We start from the raw sequence: 22,946 nt of genomic DNA, 5'->3' as shown, positions 1-22,946 counted from the left end.
TCATCTACTTAATCTAGAAATCGAATAGTAAGTATTACACACAGATTTATCCTGGGTACAGAATACAAATAAAACTTTCTTCAATATTCTATGCTAGCTAGATTTCGTCTGGTGATATTCTAACAAGATATATTTACTCTACTTAAAGTTTTTTCACAAGTTCTAACCTCGACTCTGTGAAATACTTTCTTTTTTTATGTGTCATAACATTTTCTGCCTTTTACGTTATCAAATGCATAAGGAAGAATAAACCTCCCACCCTCTCTTCAGCGCTCTGATATACGTACATTACATATTATAGGTAAATCACGAAAAATATGAAAACTTCCATATTTCAATAAATATATTTCCTAAATCTAAACCAAATCTATCATAAATCTCTCATAGTATCTTCTCTCTCACGTTTTTCTCCTCCCACCCCACGATCTTTCTCTCCTTCGTTCTTAGTTTCCCTCTCTTGTTCATCGACATAACCATCTCTTATATATATCAATAAAACATGGTTCTAATCTATGTTATATCTAGTGAATGGATCTCAAGTTGCGGTGATCAGTGGAGTTTCTTGGCCGACAAAACAAGGGGTGGTCGAATGGTAACATTAGAAACTACTACTTTTCTGAAGCAGCTCAAGATCATCGTGTGTGAGGATTCTGGGGTCGACCATATGCTCGTTAATGCCGAGTTCAGTTATGAGATGGTGAATCAAAGAGGGAATCCTCCCATTATTATCAGCAATGATCGACAAGTATCTAATTTGGTGAGCTATACGAAGAAGAGTTCGTCTACAACCTTGCGTGTCACGTTGTTTGCTACTGGTGCAAAAGAAAAGGAACGAGTCAATATTGATTTGAATAAGGAGCTGTTTGACTCAAGCAATTTTGAGGATGAAGAAATTCCTGAAACAAATCAAGGAGACTTTGCCATACCGTCAAAAGAGTCGACTGATAAAACGAAGAATCATGTCGCTAAAGATGGTTTCGGTGATGCTGTTTTAAGGAGTGAAAACAATGGAGAGTGTGAAAACAACGGCCAATCTAGAAGCATACATTTCGTGAAGAATGATCAAATTTTCAGAAGTAAACGTGTTCTGAAGGCAACAATGGAAATTTGGGCAATGAAAAATAATTATGATTACATTGTTCTCAAATCAACGAGAAAATGGTGGTATATTCGATGTAAGGATAAACTGTGCAACTGGACTCTACGTGCGGAATGGTTGGATGGGTCTACATACTTCATGATCAACAAGTGTGTGGGAATACATTCATGTGCTCCTTCGAAGAAAAGCAAATTCAGAAAAACAGCATCGGCAAGAACAATTGGGAAGCTGATACAACATCGATTTGATGATGCCAATGATGGCCCAAAAGCAAATGACATGAGTCAGTTCATGAGACTGGAGCATAGTTGCGAGATTACTTATGGGCAAGCTTGGGAAGCTCGTAAGTATGCAATTGCAGCGGCTCGAGGTATACCAGATGAAAGTTATGCTAAAATACCAAAATATTTGCATATGATTAAAGAAGCTAATCCTAGTACCCACACGCACTATGAAACAACTGAGGATGGGAGATTCATGTATCTATTTATGTCGTTTGGGCAATCAGTTTGAGGATTCTACAATGCAATGCGTAGGGTGATTGTTGTTGATCGAACTTTTCTGAAAAATAAATACAAAGGAGTGCTACTTATTGCTACAACTGTAGATGGTAACTCCAATTTGTATCTGATTGCTTTTGGAGTTGTTGATTCAGCGACTGAGGATTCATGGGAGTGGTTCTTAAGACAGTTGAAAGTGGTTATTGCTGATAGTAAAGATTTAGCTTTTGTATCAGATAGGACTGCGTCAATAGCTAAAGCGCTTGGGACTGTTTACTCTCGTTCAAGACATGGAATTTGCATTCACCACTTGTTGACCAATGTGGTAAAAAAATTCAAGACAAAGGGGTTGTCCGCCTTGGTCGAGAAGGCTTCACGGGCATATAGGTTCTCTGAATTTCAAGAACGTTTCACCAAAATTGTTGAAATGTGTCATGCGCTTGGAAGATATCTACAGGAGGCTGATGTGAGAAAATAGGCTCGTTCTATCTTCTCTGTAGCCAGGTATGACATTAGGACCAATAACCCTGCAGAGTCCATAAATTCAGTTCTGAGATCACCTAGACAATATTCAGTTATTCCTTTGCTGGATAGTATAAGAGAAATATTGACCCGATGGTTCTATGAGCGTCGTATGTTAAGCTCGAAGCATATTGATCCTTTAACTGTTAAGGTGGAGAAAAAGATTGATAGGAGAATTGTGAAGGCAAAAGGGTTTCAGGTTTACAAGGTTGACAACTACAGATCACTTGTTAAAGGAGACAAATATGATTGTCATGTTGATTTGGAAAGAAGAACATGCACATGTGGGAAGTACGAGTTAGGAAAAATACCATGCAGACACGCCATTCCTGCAATTTATTCACGAGGTATGGAAGTATACTTAGATGATCTTGGTGACTAATTTTATTTGGGTGTTTTGGCAGCATATATACATTACTCTGTCTCCGTTTTTTTGACACATGTATGGAAGTACACATATTTACTGATGGCGTCTACACCACTGCAACGTGGAGAACTGCCTATGTCGAATCCATTAATGCAATAGCAGTTCCAGAAATTGATTGGAATGTCCCGGCTGAGGTTAAGCTTGCGAAGGTCCTACCACCAGAGGCAAGAAAGAGTTCTGGTAGACCAGTAAAGAGAAGATATAAAACAGTAGAAGACAAGATCAGATCTTCTCAAGGATAAAAAAAGAACAAAAAGCACAAGTGCAGCCGCTGTGGTACCAAAGGACACAAGAGAGGAACTTGTGATGTACCTATTTAGTATGTTCTGTGTGTTCTCTGTTGTCTTTATTTGCTTATTACTCTATTGGTATTCTTGAGACAAATCGAATTTGGTATTTGACAGTTTGGTTTTTTCAAAACTTTTTGGAATAAACGCTTTGTAACTTCTTCATAACATAAAACTGAAGCAAAAGTGAATGTGAAAACAGTAGGAGATGGTAGGTACCAGGAACAAGAAACATATTCTTACACTTATTTGAGAAACCAAAAACAACAGATTAAGTTACACAATGACCATCATGCATAGGTAAGGTACATGCAGAACATCACCAAACAAAACACAAACAAAGCTTTTATGAACCTTAATTCCCTAATGCATTCGATGGTCTTCTCTTCACAACGTCCAATCACATCTTCCATTTCTTCAATTCTACTCTCCTGGCGTTTCAGCATGGTCTCACAAGCTGTCAATGTTTTTTGAAACTGGGAATTGTCAATGAGTAGCACGTCAACCAGTTCCTGGAAGTCTTCAATTTCCTCAACAACTGACCGATCAGTCCATTTGAACAAGTAGGTTTTGTCCTTCATCATTATCATCAAACAAACGGTTAGAGTGAAACAAAGGAAAGGTTATATGATTACACGACTAACCTTCTCAGATCCCAACGTTATTTCTCAATTTGATTAAAGCAACTCTTTTATGCAAAAGCAAACCACAAATTGATAAACCAAGTGTTTTGTCACATAATTCCTAGAAAACCAATCAAGAGTTTTGTCACACAAATCCTAGAAAAACAAAGACAAACACACATAATCAGTCTTCTTCGATGTCAAAGACATCAGAAGTCTCATACTCTGAAGGCACATGTTCTGCCATAAGCTGAATTAACATGGGATCTTGTGCAGCCTCCCATATATCCAGAGCAATCTTCTGGCGGCAACCCTGCATGATCTCATCATCTACTAAACTGAGGTCGAGACCAAGCAGCAGACATTCCAAGTGTTTCAGTGCGTATACCCCACAATCGGCACAAGACTTGTTCAATCTGGACTTCATAGGTACATCTACGATAGAATATGGTGAGAGGAGTAGTTGCTTCTTGCTTTCAGGTGGCGCAACGGCCTTCACTATCCTAGGAATCATAGCAGCAAACTTCTCTACGTATTGCGATGGCTTCCTAGGTGATGGCTTCCTCGTCGATGGCTCTATATCGTCAACTTCAACGCTTGCATCCTTAAGTGAACCTTTAAACTCAGACTGCATTTTATCAAATCTTTCACCCATCTGTTTCTGTAGCCTCTCTTCCATTGCAGAAAAATTCTGCTGAAACAACTACGCCATAAAGCTCTTCATATCTTCATTAAACGGCGCATGTTGTGGTCTAGAACAGAGAACCTTTTGCTTCCTTTTTTCCATTCCACGATCCGGGAGCCTCTTTTTTTCCTTTCTAGCTCTGGAGACTCTGTTCGATGATCCTCTTGGAGTTCGAAAGTCTTCATCACTCCCATCTTCTTCATCATTATTGGGAGCTTCTTCATCATTCTCAGCTACTTCATCATCCTCTCCTTGTTTGTCATCCTCTCCTTGTTTGTCATGAAGCCCCCAAGAAAACTCTGGTGTCTCTTCGAACTCCCAAATGTGGTCACTGAAGTCATGCTTAGTATGTATCATCCTCATGAGAACCTTGATTCTATCATCCTCCAAATCATCAGCTCTGCGAAAAGCAGCATTCACAACCCTTCATAATTCCCACTCCACGAGATGTATGGATAGATGTCATCCTACACATAAAATGTAAACAAAGTTAGATTTAAACACTCATTAAAACCGGATGTAATCACCTTAAATTGGAATATTTACCTCGGATGTAAAGATGTTCTCCAACCTATTGAAATCCCCGTATGAAATCTTTGTAGCTCCTATCCAGTTTACGCATCTAGGACCGTTCATAAAACCCTTGTTCAATTTTTTTTCCACAGAGCTTTCCAATCTTTGGTACTGCTTCCATTGCCAAAATCTGCAAGGCGTAGGAGAGGCCATCTAACACGTAACTAGTAGTCTTCTCCTTCAGTTTGTCACGTGTTTTAGCTATTGACTCACAGAGAAGGTCAAAAGAAGCAACTCCCCAGGGATACTTTCAAACATTCTCAAGATCCATGACCAACTTGATATACTTGAAAGGGATATTAGCCTTCTCATCTCTCGCGCAAACCATAGTCACAATGATGCACAGATACACCAGTCTTATTCGATCAGCATTACTCCACTTCTTAACAGCTTCATGGTGATTCTTCCAAAGGTCCAAGATAGTTACTCCCTCTTTTCTCCTCACCACTGTGCTCCAGAAACCACCATCATCCTCGAAGTCAACCAACTCCTTACGTGATAGACTAGTATCGCACTAAAGGCCAGTAACTGCGTGGTACTCTATCAAAGAAAATTGAAGCGGTCTCCTCACAAACGCAAACCAGAGCTCATAGTTCTTGTAAGTCACCAGCTCCCTACACAAGAAGCTGTGTATCACTCTCGCCGAGTAAACCCAAACCATTCTTGTACAACTTAAAAATTGGAGCAAAAACCCGATCTTTCTTCACTTCTTTCAACTCATTTGACAGCCATTCCTCCAACCTCTCCATATAACATACCATTGTGCCGTTCTTATTGATCTGAGTCACTTGGGTCTCCTCACCCTCCTTAATAAGCCGCTTTGGTAACTCCCCAGACATACCTACAATCAAAGATAAAAGATTGTAATGAGAGCAGAAACAAAAGATAACATTATAATTGAACGACAACTAGTATAATATACTGAGACCCAAAAATTTTCCCTTTCCAAAAACCTAAATCAATACTTTTTACAAATCAAAAACAGTAACATGCATGGCAAATCGGTTTTAAGATGATTAATCAACCCATAAAACTAAGGGAACTAACTTAGTTTAAGAAAGATGAAAAATCAGTTTTAATCAAATCTAGGGTTTAGAGAAGCGATCTCTTAAGATAATCAATAGAAGAAATCACATACTTACTGTGAAGAATGTGAGATTTTGATGAAATTGACGGAAGAACACTTCGATTTCGAAAAGAACTGTCGGACGAAACTCGTTGAGGAAGAAAACTTCGATTTCGTTGGATGTAGTGTTTGAGAACGAAGAGGAAATTGACGAAAACGAGGTTAGAGAACGAGGTTAGAGAGGAAAGGATTCACGGAACCATGATGAAGAACTCTTAACCCTAAATCGCATTGGAAGGAGTGAAGAGAAACGGCGGAGAAGACGAGATAAAAAATGGTTATTAGAGTTACCCTAAACTCTTTAACCGTATTTTTTTTCCTTGTTTTTACTTTTTTTTATTTTTTTAATTAATATTAAATCAATTACAAAACTTATAATTTATATTTAAAATTCATATTATTTGGTTAATTACAAGGGCATTATGGTATTAACAGGAAATAAAATTCTAGTTTCCCAAAAAAAATTTAAAAAATCTTATTGAGATAAATCAAACTTGAAAGTGTCTCTTTTTCTCATTTTTTCCTGTTACTTATTCGCTCCCAATAGTTTAAAGTCGTTGGATTGCGGAGAGTTGTGCGTGGTTCATTTATTGGTGTTTAGTAAACTAAAAGTTATAGAGAATGTTCTAACATTATGGAATTTATTATTGTGTTTTTTTCATTTTTGTAAGTGAAAGGTTTATATTTGGTGATGAACTAAAGAAATAATTGGACATACTATTTTTGCAGATAATCATAAAAATGCAAGAACAACAAGTAAATGGATACACTTTTTTTGGTTATAAGTTTATGCCTAAATTAATAGAGTTTTACTAGTTGTATCTTTTACATGTGTATGGTATATGATTTACTGTGTTCATTATACAACAAAATTGTCTTTCAAAAATATGTAGGAAGTAAAAACTTATATAAACAATGTTCCAAACATGATAGATACGACAATCGTCTCGGACGCTTGTCATTGTTAATAAATGTGGTTACTATGTAAAATTCAAAGCTACGTAGTACGTACTAAGTTTTTTTTTTGTAACTTAAGTACGTACTAAGTTACAGAAAAAAAAAATATTATGCAAGAAATTGTTTATTTTTTGAGAAAAAAGTTTTTTGTTTTTTTCTCCAAATGAAAACAAAATAATATTTCAAACAAGACAAAAATAAAGAATAAATAAAACAACAATCATTACTGTCAATTATCACGGGAAAAGATAATTAAAAATGTCCACCATAGAAATCTCATCATGTTTCTTTTGGTTCTTGCAAGTCTTAATAAATAGTATGTAGCAAAGTTGGCTCTAAAATATCAAAAGAAACTTTAGTTGAAATATCAAAAGAAACTTTAGTCTCCCGGCATTAGTTGAAATCCAAAGGCATTCCAAATCGGATTAGACAGTGTGAATAAATCCACTATTTAGCATTAAATGTGTTCTCTCCTAACTAACCGAATCAACTGAAATAATTTATCAAAAGAAAAGATAAATATTATTTGTATTCTGCAACGTAATTATGTTATTATTGATGATGCTCTCGCAATGTTACCATAAAAAACTCAGATCTAAATTTTAACATAGAAAACAATATACAAACACAACATAACAGAACTAAACTTTAATAATTTAATATTTTTTTTAACAAACTTAAATAATTTAATTTATGTGTGAAAAAATCCAAAATTCCAAGGTTTATTACCCTCTGTACAAAGTAGAAATTAGAGACATGAGAAAAGGCAATTTTAAATTTTAATTATTACTTTTTGACTGAAGTAATATTAACTTTTTGACAAGCAATTCAATTGGTTTCATAGTTTCAACGCCTTTGAATAAAGAATTCAACTATTTCGTGCTCAGGAGAAAACAGTTTAATCAAGTAAATTAATAATCGTTACTTTAATTAATTAATTTGGGGATTAAGAAAACGAATATTAATTAAAATAATTTTAACTTTCCTTTTGTGTTCATCTTCTTCTCCCCCCCTTGGCTCTCTCTCTCTCTCTCTCTCTCTCTCCACGGAAGAAAAAAGTAGATCTATCTTTGACGGCTCTCTCTTCAATCCTCTTCACTCCGTAAGTTCCATATCTCTCCTTCTCTCTTCCATCAAACCCTTTTTTGGCTTATCAGATTCTCGATTTCTCTTTATTATCCCGATCTCTAATTGAATCTGCTTATTCTTTGTTCTGCAGTTTGGCTATGTTGTCGTGTCTGATCTGATACTGGTTCCTGTTTGCCTACCCGCTCTTTTGGGTTTGGTCGGAACAGACTAAGAAAGCTTCCCGTTTTGTGTCTTGTCGGAATAGATTAAGGAAACTTCCTGTTTTGGGTTTGGTCGGAATAGATTAAGGGAGCTTCCTTTTGTGGGTTTGGTCGGAATAGATTAAGAAAGCTTCCTGTTTTGGGTTTGGTCGGAATAACCCATCACCGAGTGTATGGAAGAAGCAAAGTAGATGTTCTTGTAAGGAAAAGACAGCACTTTTGTTTCATTTTGTGGATAAAGTTCAAGTCTTTGCTTTGTTGTAGTCTGATTTGGGTATGGTGGGAAGAGAGGATACAATGGGTAACGAGGAACCTCCTCCTCCTCCTGGTTCCAAAAGAATGTTCTGGCGGTCTGCGTCCTGGTCTGCTTCACGTACTGCATCACCACAAGCTCCTGAGGAGGACCCACACCTGACCATCCCCTCTGGTCAGCAGAGTCGTAGTAGATGCGCAGGAGCTCCTCCTCTAACACCTCGCTCACATCACAACAAGGCTAGAGCTTGCTTGCCTCCACTCCAGCCTCTTTCCATTTCGAGAAGAAGCTTAGACGAATGGCCCAAAGCAGGGTCAGACGACGTAGGCGAGTGGCCTCATCCGCCAACAACCCCTAGCGGCAGCGGCATGAACGAGAGATTGAAGCTTAATTTATCATCAACGCGGGTCCCGGACAAAAGCTCTGGTCTAGTTAAGAGGGAGAAGATCGCTTGCTTCGATAAAGAATGCTCTAAAGTCGCTGATCACATCTACGTGGGCGGAGACGCCGTGGCCAAAGACAAGGAGATATTAAAGAGCAACAGAATCACACATATACTCAACTGCGTCGGTTTCATCTGCCCTGAATATTTCAAATCCGATTTTTGCTACCGGTCGTTATGGCTGCGCGACAGTCCCTCGGAGGATATAACCAGCATCCTCTACGACGTCTTCGACTACTTCGAAGACGTCAGGGAGCAGAAGGGAAGGATCTTCGTCCACTGCTGCCAAGGAGTCTCCCGCTCCACCTCCTTGGTGATAGCCTACTTGATGTGGAGAGAAGGGCAGAGCTTCGACGACGCGTTTCACTACGTGAAGTCCGCTCGAGGCATAGCGGATCCCAACATGGGCTTCGCCTGCCAGCTGCTGCAGTGCCAGAAGCGCGTCCACGCCTTCCCTCTCAGCCCCACTTCCTTGCTGAGGATGTACAAAATGTCTCCCCACTCCCCTTACGACCCTCTCCACCTCGTCCCCAAGCTTCTGAACGACCCGCGCCCCTCGAGTCTAGACTCGAGGGGCGCGTTCATCTTGCAGCTGCCTTCTGCGATCTACATTTGGGTCGGGAGGCGGTGCGAGGGGATCATGGAGAGAGATGCCAAAGCTGCTGTTTGCCAGATCGCGCGGTACGAGAAAGTGGAGGCTCCGATCACGGTGGTTAGAGAGGGAGAGGAGCCTGGTTACTACTGGGACGCGTTCGCGAGCATTTTGCCTGTGATTGCAGACGGCTCTACTGGTAAAACTACTCAGACGGGGGAGAGGAGGGTGGAAGCTTATAATCTCGATTTCGAGATTTTCAAGAAAGCCATCGAGGGAGGGTTTGTGCCGACGCTAGCGTCGTCCAACAACGAGCATGAGACTCATCTTCCTGCTAGGGAGAACAGCTGGAGCTCGCTGAAGTGCAAGTTCGCGTCGAGGTTCGAGAGAGGATTTCGTTATGTCTCCAAGACGCCGCTCTCGAGAGTCTACTCTGATTCGATGATGATCGTTCACGCGTTAGGCTCGCCTTCGTCATCAACAACAACAGCTTCTTCTGATTCTGTGTGCGCAGCGAATCCAAGTAATAGCAGGAAGAGTTTCCCACCGCCTTTGATATTGCCTAAGTTTGCCAGCCTGTCTCTGCTTCCTTCCCAGACTTCTACTGAACCGGGACCAAGTAGGAAGGCTTCTCCTTCTCTTGCGGAGCGGAGAGGCGGTTTAAAAGGGTCTCTGAAGCTGCCGGGTTTGGCTGATGATAGTAGTGACATTGTCTTCAACTTGGAGGGTGTTAGAAAAGATGATCCAAGTCCATTAAGTGATGGCGAGAGTGAGAGAATTGTAGATTCAGATTTGCCACAGAAGGAAATGGATGAATCAGGAAGTGGGCAGGCTTTAGCATGTAGGTGGCCAAGTATGGAGATGATTACAGAAGTGAGCAGAGGTTACTTAGATTCAGAATCTGTTATAGCACTTGTGCTGCCAAGTGGTGATGATGATGTAGGAGGAACCAGTAGTAGGATTTTGTACATTTGGATAGGAAAGTCATTCGCTGTAGATAACAACTGTTATCTGTTAGATAGCAACAAGGCGGTAGACAGTGTGGAGAATCTTGATTGGGTGCAGATTGGTGAAGCCATTTTGTCTAAGATGGACTTGCCTAAAGATACTCCTGTGAAGGTAATAGCTATGGTTCTTTCACTATAGTTTTTAGCTTACAATGTCAGGATTTTTGTTACTGGGTCTGTCAAAACTGTGTTCATAGAATATTTTTATAATACCATTATATGCGGAGAAGCCGAATCTATATATAATTTTAAGAAGTTTATTTTGCATAGTGTTGTGGTTTTATTCATTTCATGGTGACTTGATTATTGTGGTTCTCATATTGTGTACAAGTACTAACTGATAAGGTGCTTCTCCATTTGTTCACAGATAGTTAGAGAAGCTGAGGATCAAACTGAGTTTCTTGCGCTGCTGAGTGCGCTTTAGCACATCTTCTTCTTTTTTCCTTTTACGTTCACAGATTCCTTCCAGTCAACACGTTTCCATTTCCAGTTAAGAGTATTCAGCTCAGGTGAGAAGTTCTCTAAATTACATTTTGATCACAGATTCCTCACAAAACCATATTGCTTTTTTTTTTGTTTTGCATCTGGTGCAGCAGGTCTCTCTCTCTCTATCTCTGGTTATGGAAGTTCAAGTTGAGAGAAAACAACTCTCTTGTACAGTTGGGAAAACTTGTTCCACAGACATTGTAATCGTCAAGGAGCCATCTATTAGCAATGTTATAATCAGATAAAAATGTAAGGTTTAGGGGGCTCTAGGAGGGTTTTAGATTATTAATGGACTTCTTCTTATAATGTTATCATATATACTCACCAGTTGGTAGACCTCCTTTCTTTTATGTTGTTGTTTCAAGACTTCCAAGTAAAGTACACTAAAGTAGGTTTTGAATTCTGGTTGAAGTGTAATCCAAGAGTTAGTTTATTACAGTTTAAACCTGCTCATGTACTGTTCTTCTTTGTCATCCAGTTTTGGTGTTTCACCTTTTCTCTCTAAAACAGCAAAACCAATATAAAGTGGCATTTCGGTTCACTTCTTTGGCATGCTTCAAAAGAGATATGATTCATGTTGACATGTTTTGTTACTCAAAACTCGTAACCAATGAAGATTTGCACTTGCTTTGGGGACCCAACAGTAGCATCAACCATATGTTTTCTGCGTTTTGGTTCTCAGGATCTGACCGGTTTAAACGCAGCGGTTGCGGTTGAGGAAATTTGCAGATGCGGGTGGTTGCGGTTTCAAGCGTTATTAAGCGTTTTGTATGACTGATATTGTTACGTTTGCGCGATACTTGTGACTGGTTGATTATAAGATATTGCAGCGGTTTAATAATAAATTACCCATATTAACATACTATAACATTATAAAAAAAAACACATACTATTGTAATAAAATATAATAATTATCAATATAATATGATTAATAAAATAATAATTTTTATTTATAAAAATTTTAAATTAGTTAAAGTTATAATTTTAATAAAATTTGTTTTGAAGATTCATATTAAAAAATATTAAAAAATATTTTATTTCGTTTTATATATGTGTGTATATAAATGTTTAAAAATTGTACTAAATAGTTAGTTTAGTTTTTTATAAAAAACATTATGATACTGTTTGTGAATTTTAATTAATATATAAAATATGTATATATTTTTATTTATAATATTTCCATTTTTGAAATTTTAATTTTAAAATTTTAAAATATTAATTTTAAAATTTTAAAATATTTTTGAAAATAATTTTATATTTATTTTTTCACTGGCAACCGCCCGCAACCGTAAACGCTAGCTGGAACCAGCTTTTGATTTTAAGAGGTTCAGAGCGGTTTGAAGCGATTTGTAACGGTTTGTATGATTATTTCGAAACGCTGTCAAGCTCTACCAACCGCAAAAAATGTGTTTGCGGGTCGTAGCGAGAAAATCAGTCAGACCCTTAGTTCTGTTTTGCACCAAAAAAAATACTATTTAGCAACGAAACATCAGTTTTTGGTTTGGTTAGATAATAGGTTAGTTTGCTTTACTATTTATTTTTTCTCAAACAGTACCAACTTAACAAAAAATCAGAATTGAAGTAAATAAAAAATTTCAGTTTTTATTCAGTTTAAACAGAAAATTAAACTAAAACCAAAAACTTTGGTAAATTTTTTTTGAAGCTAAACGAACCGAATTTCTTTTCTGTTCACTTTGACAAGATTTCACTGACCCGAAGTAACCAAATAATCCAAACTAATCGACCCGAAGAAACCGAACCCGCGTGTTTTATTCGAACTAACAACCCCTAAATTAACCCAATTACAAATGGGCCTCTAATTATTCGATAGATGAAGGCCCATTAATTTAGCCAAGGCCCATAAGGTAACGATTTAGGGTTTTTATTACTCTTGTTATGTTTTAATTTTTCCTGATCTGAAAACTGATCAAAGGGTTTCCGTTTCGCCGCTCAGGTTCGTCCCTTTTCAACTTGAATCGCTTCCTGGGCAATGAATAAATGACGTCAAATGTTTCTGGAAACTATGTCTGTACCTCCGAAAGCTTCAATCTTTGTTCTGCTTTTCTAACTGATTTACTTCTATGTGTTTTTTTTTAACAGTTTTTGTAGGAAAGGATCTGACTTTTGAGTAATGGCTCCAGCTAAAGGTACCGCCTTTTTCGTTTGGTACCTAAACAGCTATCAATATGGATCTTTTCATCTTTATCATGTGCTTGTTTTACATTGATTTGCAATCAAACGAACAAAGCTTAATGTGTTGTGTACACGTTACTAACAGAAATCTTTGTGGAAATGCCTAATAAATAATAATGGTTATTAAATTGTTTATAAAAACGTTGTCACTATCTTTACCCTAAAACAGTGTCCTCAAGTGTATGATACAACTAGATTCTTGACCATGATCGTATCTTCCACGTGCTTAATGTAACTTTTCTTTACGTATTGAACCTTTTCATCTATCATGAGCTTTTTTTACATTGATTTGCTATAGAACAAAGCTTTAATGTGTTGTGCTCATTGTTGTCATGTTAGTAGCATAATTATGTGTCGAAAGTTTCTTATAGTGGTTATAAGTTTGCATTTAAATGAGTTTTGCTTGCATTCCTTGTCTCTGTGATTCGCATATCTGGTTTATGGCTTGAATTTTTGGAATGTAGACACGTATGATTGAGTTTTCTGTAGTAAAAATGTCCAGCTTTTTGTTCTCAAAGCTTTCTAAATTGATTTGCAATCGAACAAAGCCTAATTTGTTGCATTTACTGTTGATTTACTAGGAGAAATAGCTAATAAAAGTTATAGGCTTGTTTTTAATTTGCATTTAAATGAGTTTTTCTTGTCTTGTGAATCACATTGGGTTTATGGTTTGATTTTTTTAATTATAGACATGTATAGTTGAGTTTTTAATAGTAAAAAAAATGTAGTTTTTTTTTCTAAATTGATTCAACTCTCTCCTGTTTTTGTTGTTGCAGTTGATGTCACTAAGAAGGCTGACCCAAAGGCCAAGGCCTTGAAAGCTGCGAAAGCGGTGAAATCAGGGCAAGTCATCAAGAAGAAGGCCAAGAAGATCAGGACGAAGGTGACGTTCCACAGGCCAAAGACATTGACAAAGGCCAGGGACCCCAAGTACCCACGCATCAGTGCAACTCCAAGGAATAAGTTGGACCACTACGGAATCCTCAAGTACCCACTCACCACTGAGTCAGCAATGAAGAAGATCGAAGACAACAACACCTTGGTCTTCATTGTTGATATCCGTGCTGACAAGAAGAAGATCAAGGATGCTGTCAAGAAGATGTATGACATTCAGACCAAGAAAGTCAATACCCTCATCAGGTTTACACACATTCTTGAAAGCAAAACTTTCTTTATTGGTAACTTTTGAGAGATGTGTTTATAATGAAATTGTTTGTTCGCAGGCCTGATGGAACGAAGAAAGCGTACGTGAGATTGACTCCTGATTATGATGCTTTGGATGTGGCTAACAAAATAGGAATCATCTAAGTTATTAATTTATTATCATCTGAGCTCCGTCATTTTACTTTTGCAGTTAAAAACAGACTTCTCGTCTTAGTATCAGTTTTGCTAGAAAAGATAATCTCTTTGTTGTGCTTTATCGTTGGATTCGAAGCTTTGTTTTGGTATTTATTTTTCATCTTGTTCCCCAATTTCTATTGCTGCCTATTTAACACCGGTCATATCCGGTTAATTTTGGTTAAAACGATGTAAATAGTATCATTTTTTGTTGCTGCCTATTGATACCGGTTGATTCAAGCGTACCAATTTTAAAACCAACTAGAATATGATACGTTTTTAAATGCTGGTTTGTGACCACATTTTTACAAATATAATAGAGTTTGAAATAGTCGAAAAAAAAGAATAGAGTTTGAAATATTAATGTTCTTAAATAGACCCGGCCTAGCTTTATTTTTTATTTTTAAATATTTGAATTTGACCCGTAGCACAAATTAAATTTTGTTTCTTAAAGTATGAACCTTACGTTTTGATGCTTACAAAACCTGTGTGTTTTATGTCTAAAACAAAAAGATCGATTCTCCTAAATAGACTATTTTCAGATTTTGATCACAAAAATAGACCACAAAGAGGAAAATGACCAAAATGTTTCATTTAATAGGTAAAAAGATCTTAATATCCTAGATATATAAAAAAATTAAAATAAAATAAAAAAATAAATATAGTTTTAGATTATATGTTTTTTAATTCAAACTTTTTATAAAATTAAAAAAAAAAATCAATTTTTTTTTTAATTTTTTTTTCAAATTTTCTTTTTTAATTCGAAAATACTTTTGAAACTATTTTTTAAAATTTTTATTTTAAAATTTTTAATATTTTTTTTTATTTTGTAAAATTTTAAATCTCAATCTCAAATTTCCACCCCTTAACTCTAAACCTTAAAGTTTGAATTAGTTAATCCTAGGGGTATAAGTGTATATTTACCTATTTAATGAAATATTTTGGTCATTTTGAACCTTAAGATCTATATTTACGAAAGAAATTTTTTTAATGCTATCCTAGTATTTCCCAAACAAAAATCTTGTCTTAACCAAACAAAGGTGGCTATCAAAATTGCTTAAAGTGTGACACAGAACCATTTCTACCAATCTTATGTGGCCTCGGGAACCTTTGCTGGTTGCAGGAAGGGATTGCAGAAGAGGGTTGTTTATTGGTGTTCGTTTACGTGTTTCTATCTGGTTCTTGTCATCTTGTGTCCTTTGACCTTAGCCGTACTCTGTTTCGTTCTTTTGATTACTGCAGTTAAAATTCAGGGGAAGAAAAAACCAAACAAAGTTTACCTTGAATAGTTAATTTTTTTTTCTCATTACTATTCAAGTTTTTGATCATGCGTCATTATAAAGTATTCCTTTATTTATTTTGATTTCGTTTCTATGCAGACTTAGCATCAAGTTCTTCACGTTGTTAATGTGTCGGAAGGTCATTTTCGCAAAACAAATAATACATAAAACTGAAACGAACAAAAATTACAAATTTAAATAGTATATTTTGTATTATTTCACATAAAACTAAAATTAGTTTCAAAGGTTACTTTTCTTTTTCTTTTAATAAGATAGATAGGATTTTATGTATATTATTAGTAATATACTAATTCATAATGTTATAGCTTTAATTTGAAAACGTGACCTTGTGGAGCCCACTCAAATAAGTAAAGATCACTCAAATAGTCCATGTCACTATCATGACATCGTCCATGTGGAACTCGTGCTTACAAAAATTATTTAAAATACTATCGCTCTTTGGGAAAATGAACTACTCCTATTAAATTCTCAACTATTCGAAATCAGCACCTTTAATACTCAACTATCACTTACGCACATTTAATCCTGAATTTATTGTTGACTGCATAAAATAAAATCAGGCTTGAAAAAATCAAACATTATTTATTAAACAGAAACATGAATTACAATTAAAAAAAGATCGGTTTGACTTTTATTAATCCATAAATCTCTAAAATCGATGTATTCCGAAAGAGAACAAGGGAATATTGTTGTTAAAGGAAAGAATTGTGTTCTCTATTTTCAATGTCAAAAGTTTTATATTTTCACCGGAACTTTTTTTTTCTTTCTGAAATCGTCTGAACTCGACGAAAATCTCCTCCATCATTTTACATAGTTTATTTTAAGAAGTTATGAGTTTTAAAATGCCAAACCAATCTCATTTCTAATTACATTTCTACCAATCTTATGTGGCCTCGGGAACCTTTGCTGGTTGCAGGAAGGGATTGCAGAAGAGGGTTGTTTATTGGTGTTCGTTTACGTGTTTCTATCTGGTTCTTGTCATCTTGTGTCCTTTGACCTTAGCCGTACTCTGTTTCGTTCTTTTGATTACTGCAGTTAAAATTCAGGGGAAGAAAAAACCAAACAAAGTTTACCTTGAATAGTTAATTTTTTTTTCTCATTACTATTCAAGTTTTTGATCATGCGTCATTATAAAGTATTCCTTTATTTATTTTGATTTCGTTTCTATGCAGACTTAGCATCAAGTTCTTCACGTTGTTAATGTGTCGGAAGGTCATTTTCGCAAAACAAATAATACATAAAACTGAAACGAACAAAAATTACAAATTTAAATAGTATATTTTGTATTATTTCACATAAAACTAAAATTAGTTTCAAAGGTTACTTTTCTTTTTCTTTTAATAAGATAGATAGGATTTTATGTATATTATTAGTAATATACTAATTCATAATGTTATAGCTTTAATTTGAAAACGTGACCTTGTGGAGCCCACTCAAATAAGTAAAGATCACTCAAATAGTCCATGTCACTATCATGACATCGTCCATGTGGAACTCGTGCTTACAAAAATTATTTAAAATACTATCGCTCTTTGGGAAAATGAACTACTCCTATTAAATTCTCAACTATTCGAAATCAGCACCTTTAATACTCAACTATCACTTACGCACATTTAATCCTGAATTTATTGTTGACTGCATAAAATAAAATCAGGCTTGAAAAAATCAAACATTATTTATTAAACAGAAACATGAATTACAATTAAAAAAAGATCGGTTTGACTTTTATTAATCCATAAATCTCTAAAATCGATGTATTCCGAAAGAGAACAAGGGAATATTGTTGTTAAAGGAAAGAATTGTGTTCTCTATTTTCAATGTCAAAAGTTTTATATTTTCACCGGAACTTTTTTTTTCTTTCTGAAATCGTCTGAACTCGACGAAAATCTCCTCCATCATTTTACATAGTTTATTTTAAGAAGTTATGAGTTTTAAAATGCCAAACCAATCTCATTTCTAATTATAATTCATGTAATAATTAACGTTTGACTTTTTAATGTCTAATTTTGCGCAATCAACGATAACTGGGATTAAATCTATTCAAAAGATAGTTGAGTATTAAAAGTTATGATTTCAAATAGTTAGAGATTTAATAGCTCATTTTCCTTACAGATTAATAAAGTGACTGAAATATATTTAAAAGTGATGATTTCAAATTTTTTTTAAGAAATATCACTTTAGTGACCGAAATATATTTATTTCTTTATATTTCTTTTAAAAAATCATTTTAATATTTTTCATACGGATTAATAAAGTGACTGAAATATATTTATTTTCTTATTAATACACATATTTGACTAACAAATAAAATAATTTATATAATCAATGCAGTTTTCAGTTAATATTGAGATGAAAATAAATAAAATTTACATTTGAAATTTTAAAATGACATATCTTGTGTAACAAGAAAAAAAATTAAATAACACTTTTCAAAAAACATAGGGAGTTTTAGGTACTAAGTCGAAGATCTAAGTGGAGTCAAGTATTTTATAAAATATTGGTTAGCCAAATAACTTTTCATAAAAAATTAAATAATATCAAAAGATTTATAAAAATACATTTTAATGATTTGATCAAATTAAAGATTTAAAATTTTAGAAATCAATTATGATACATAGTTTTAAAATTTTGAAATTAAAATATTTATGTAATTTGATATGTTATAGTTTAATTTAAAAAAATAAAACTTTTTTCATGTACATATTTTGATTTTGAGATCGACTGTCTTCCACCTCGTTGGATTTCCTCTTCGGTGTAGGTGAATTTTGTTGTGTCCAATCTAAAGTCATAACAAAACTTCATCTCTTTATGTTTATCCTCTGACTCGATTGAAATCAATAAAGTTTCTAATTTATAATCGGAGTTTTTGGTGTTGCTCGTTGTAACTCTTATTCAATCCTTGTTAGCAAAAAAAAAAAAAAACTCTTATTCGATCCAACCCACTCTCTATCTTTGATTGGGTAACTTCGTGTTTGCTTGATCCACAGCTTATAGTGGGGCAGAAAAAAAGCTTTGGGTTAAGACTTCTTTGAAGTGTGGATGCGTTCCTTTTATATAGTACATAGCTGAAGATTGATGATCGAAATTTTTTAAACAATTAATCACAATTTTTTAATGTGGAACTTTTAACAAATTTAATAATTTATATTCATTTTAAAATATTAAAAATATAACATATACAAAAAATATAAATTTTTATTATATAAATAATATGATTGCTTAATTTATGTTAATAATATAAATTAAACAAAAACGATAGAAGATACATAAATTGTTATCAATTTTTTTGTTATTCAAAATTATTAATAGTCATATATATTTTAATCAAATTAGATAATTTCCGAGATTATATTTAAGGAGCAAATGAAGAATATTTGTTTGTAGGCGACTAATTAATTTCAAGGTTAATTTAATGAAAATATAGTAAATGTTTTGTAGAGCAAATAATGAATGAGATGTATTGTAGTTGCTATAGTAGCTTAAACCTATTGTTCTAAGGACTTTAAGAATTATTATATTGACGATTCATATCATAATGGATTTTAGCATAATGAATTTTAGCATGTTTCCAAAAAAGAAAAAATAGGATATAGCAAAATAATAGATTCAGAAAACCTAATTATTTTGGTAATTACACCAAAACAGTTGTAGATCTTGATAACAAATGTTGTGAACAATTGGTTCGACTATAACTATACATTTTTATTGTAAAAGTCTCTAAATTTTTTATATAGCTGTATATGATAGTACTGTAAGAATTAAATGAGAAAAAATAAATATGAAAATTATAGCTACATCAATATTTATCTATATAGTTTACTAAATAGTTGGGTTAATTGGTTGAGATGTATCTATAAATTCGTGGTGTAAAAATTTGGTTGTATAAATTTGATGCAGTTGTATTTGGTGTTGTATCAATGCATTTTTCCTACGGCCTATAAAATATTGTTTTAGGAAATAAGGTTTTACCATCGTTTTTTTGGATGTAACTTTAGAAATTGATTTAAAGTATAATTGGTATATTTGAATGTTGTAGATAAAAATTAAAGCTAAAGTTATCTATGGCCTAAACAATCATTTTCGTATACTTTAGAAAAAAGATTGCTTCAACCATATTTTAAAACTTTTTTACTTTTTTTTTGTTCAACTAAAACCTTTTTACTTTTTTTTGTTCAACTAAAACCTTTTTACTTTAACTTTCAAAACTAGGTGAAACAGGATTGGTGATTTTTATGATTATAGATTAAAAATTAAAATTAAAGATCTATGGTACATCTTAACCAATCGCCCTCTCCCCCTCCCTTCCCCAGGTCTTTATAAATGTGTTATGGCCTTCTCCTTCTTCGCTGAACACACACCAGAGAAAGTAATATGAACAATCATCAAACGACGGTGAGATATATTATCTTCTCTCTCTCATTTCTCATCACACTCTCCATTTTAATGCAGATTTACAGGATAAGTTTTTCAAACATATCCTTACTATAACTTCATGATAAAATCTCATCTTATGTTGATTTTTTTTTTAATTTGTGTTATTTTCTTCATCATATATATAGCTCACGGAATTTGTCTTTCATCTGTTTCTGCCATTTTATCCTCAAATTTGTTTGTTTTCTTTTCAATGGGAGAGAACCAGGTGTTGAACCAACTTGAGCCATGGTCTGAGCTTAAAGACAAAGTGGTTCTTCTTACAGGAGCTTCTTCTGGTATTGGACGAGAGGTCTGTCTTGATCTGGGCAAAGCCGGCTGTAAGATTATCGCAGCAGCTCGTCGCGTCGACCGTCTTGAATTTCTCTGCTCTGAAATCAACAGCTTAAGTTCAACTGGAATAATGTTAGCCGCACCGTTGGAGCTAGACGTTTCATCAGACGCAGCCACCATTCAGAAAGCGGTCAAACAAGCTTGGGACATCTTTGGAAAGATATATGTGTTGATCAACAATGCTGGAATCAGAGGCAATGTCAAGACGTGTTTGGACTTGTCTGAAGACGAGTGGGACAGAGTCTTCAGAACCAACTTAACCGGAGCTTGGTTAGTATCCAAATACGTCTGCAGTTTAATGAGGGACCCTAAACGCGGTGGCTCGGTGATAAACGTCTCGTCCATCGCCGGTCTCCACCGCGCTATGTCACTCGGTGGAGTCGCATATGCTTGTTCTAAAAGCGGTGTTGACGCCATGACAAAGATGATGGCTATTGAGTTAGGTGTGTTTAATATAAGAGTGAACTCGATCGCACCGGGGATTCTTAAGTCAGAGATCTGATATACCTTGGAGGGTATATACTCGTAGACAGGAGAAGCATAATAACTTGGAAGAGAATAAGAAATGAAGCAAGACATGGAGAAGAAGAAAGAGCCTCGGCTTTATTCAAATAATACTTGTAAACAATACAATAGTTGTTGTGGGCCTTAGTCTATAAAAGGACCCATAGGATGGATAGGTGGGCTTATGCAATTTGGTAGAATTGTGTCTGGGCTTGTCTCTCGTGTGTGAGAGCAAGAGTGGCAGTTACGGAGCCTCGAGTCGAGTCTTTGTAGCTGAGAGATACGGTTACATTGAATAATACATCGTTACTCTATCAAATTGGTACGTCGTGATCATTTTGGATTGAACAATCGCGAGATCTACGAGACGACGATGCCTCCGAAGCAGTCGCAATCGGCGGATCTTCAAATTCAGGCGTCCGGCTTAGACGCGCTTACGACGATGATGCAGAAGCATATCGCAGCTCAAGAACAGACGAATCAGCTGGTTCAAGACTCGTTGACAGAGATCAGGGAGAAACTGGCTGGTTTACAGAAGATGACGGATCGAGGAAAGGATCCAGTCGAGGATCTTGAAAACTCTGATCCGAACGTTCCGATACACGAGAATCAGGTACGATCTTGTAACTCGGAACCTGGCCGTAGTTTTAGGATGGAGGAGAACCGGAATAGAGAAGTTTTGGTTGAATCGAGGGAGGGATTTGTGAAACGTGTTGAGCTGCCGATCTTTAGCGGTGAGGACATTTACGGGTGGATTGCGTTAGCTGAACGCTATTTCAGAATTGGCGGTTACAGAGAAGCGGCGAAGTTAGATCTGGTATCGATGAGTCTTGGTGGTGATGTGTTGAGTTGGTTTAACAGTGAGGTTCATCGAATACCTTTTCGGAGCTGGTTTGAGTTTAAAGAAAGAATGATTGCGAGATTCAGTAAAGTGAAGATTTGAGATCCGAGTCAACCGTTCTTTGCTCTGCGACAGTCGGGATCAGTGGCGGAATATATACATGAATGGATAGTCAGCTTGAAGGGATATTCATGAATGGGTTAACACCTGAGATGCAAGAAGTTGTTAATATGTGTAAACCATTTGATCTTCCGGAGATGATAGCAACGGCGTATCAGATGGAATCAAGATCTTTACACAGCGTAGTAAAGAAGGAAATGCAGCTGACGAAGAAAAACAATCAAGGAGGACAGAAACCTTATTCTAGTCACAACAGTCAAAATGGATGGAAACCTAAACCTGTGACTCAAACCAATGCGCAAAGACCACAAATTCGTTTAACTGAAGCTCAAATTGCCGAGAAGAAGAGATTGGGCCTCTGCTTTAAATGCGATGCTAAATGGTCTAAGCAGCATCTCTGTCCGAATGCATCTCTGCAGGTGTTGGTTGTTCTCAATGGGATGGAAGTGGAAGTCATGGATCCAGATCATATTGAGGTTGATGAAGATGATATAGTGTGGGAACCGCAGTTAAGAGCAATCTCATTGAACTCTTTTTGGGGCATAACATCACCTACAACTACTAAATTGTGTGGGTTATTGAAGAAGCAATCTGTAGTAGTGATGTTAGACAGTGGTGCGGCACATAACTTCATCTCTCCTACGATGTTACAGAGGGCTCATCTGAAGACATCAACGAGACCGGGATTGGAGATACTGTTGGGAACTGGGGTGTCAGTACACAGTTCTGGAGTCTGTGAAAATGTGGAGATCACGTTACAGGGAGCTAAGTTCACTACAAACTTCATTGTGTTGGAACTTTTAAAAGTGGATGTGATACTCGGAGTGCAATGGTTGCGAACTTTAGGGAAGTGCAAAATTGATTGGGAGAAACATGAATACTCTTTTTGGCATGATGGAAAACAAGTAACTTTAGTGGGTGATCCTTCGTTACATTCATCAAAACAGTCCTTAAAGACAATGCAACCAGAGTCTGAGATTCCAGTGGAGTTGCTGAAAGTATTGAAGCAGATTGAGG

General features: G+C 35.7%; 4 protein-coding genes across 5 annotated transcripts; 3 read left to right on the top strand and 1 right to left on the bottom strand.

The window, feature by feature from the left end:
• Window positions 1–4,161: 4,161 nt before the first annotated feature.
• Window positions 4,162–5,555, bottom strand: LOC106338614. The gene is made up of 4 exons (XM_013777552.1): window positions 5,475–5,555; window positions 5,042–5,230; window positions 4,773–4,963; window positions 4,162–4,543 (listed from the first exon to the last, which is right to left on the bottom strand). The coding sequence occupies exons 1-4, from the start codon at window positions 5,553–5,555 to the stop codon at window positions 4,162–4,164; spliced, it is 843 nt and encodes a 280-aa protein (XP_013633006.1).
• Window positions 5,556–7,789: 2,234 nt separating this feature from the next.
• On the top strand, window positions 7,790–11,306 carry LOC106342129 (protein-tyrosine-phosphatase MKP1). Of its 2 annotated transcripts, none has more exons than XM_013780972.1 (4): window positions 7,790–7,901; window positions 8,019–10,494; window positions 10,750–10,891; window positions 10,979–11,306. In XM_013780972.1, the coding sequence occupies exons 2-3, from the start codon at window positions 8,365–8,367 to the stop codon at window positions 10,804–10,806; spliced, it is 2,187 nt and encodes a 728-aa protein (XP_013636426.1). In that variant the 5' UTR covers window positions 7,790–7,901; window positions 8,019–8,364; the 3' UTR covers window positions 10,807–10,891; window positions 10,979–11,306. The 2 variants fall into 2 exon arrangements, with proteins under 2 accessions (XP_013636426.1, XP_013636425.1); XM_013780971.1 differs by having other exon boundaries at window positions 10,976–11,306.
• A 1,453-nt stretch (window positions 11,307–12,759) lies between these two features.
• On the top strand, window positions 12,760–14,539 carry LOC106337367 (60S ribosomal protein L23a-2). Its single transcript, XM_013776465.1, has 4 exons — window positions 12,760–12,822; window positions 12,969–13,015; window positions 13,838–14,201; window positions 14,285–14,539. Exons 2-4 carry the CDS (start codon window positions 13,000–13,002, stop codon window positions 14,367–14,369), a joined length of 465 nt encoding a protein of 154 aa, XP_013631919.1. The 5' UTR covers window positions 12,760–12,822; window positions 12,969–12,999; the 3' UTR covers window positions 14,370–14,539.
• A 5,471-nt stretch (window positions 14,540–20,010) lies between these two features.
• LOC106337366 (3-oxoacyl-[acyl-carrier-protein] reductase FabG-like) lies at window positions 20,011–21,198 on the top strand. The gene is made up of 2 exons (XM_013776464.1): window positions 20,011–20,092; window positions 20,340–21,198. Exons 1-2 carry the CDS (start codon window positions 20,072–20,074, stop codon window positions 20,964–20,966), a joined length of 648 nt encoding a protein of 215 aa, XP_013631918.1. The 5' UTR covers window positions 20,011–20,071; the 3' UTR covers window positions 20,967–21,198.
• Window positions 21,199–22,946: the final 1,748 nt, after the last annotated feature.

Source organism: Brassica oleracea, chromosome C4, assembly GCF_000695525.1.
Source record: "Brassica oleracea var. oleracea cultivar TO1000 chromosome C4, BOL, whole genome shotgun sequence".
Classification (NCBI taxonomy): domain Eukaryota; kingdom Viridiplantae; phylum Streptophyta; class Magnoliopsida; order Brassicales; family Brassicaceae; genus Brassica; species Brassica oleracea.
Note: the sequence above shows the minus strand (reverse complement) of the source record. Positions and strands in the feature narration are given on the sequence as shown.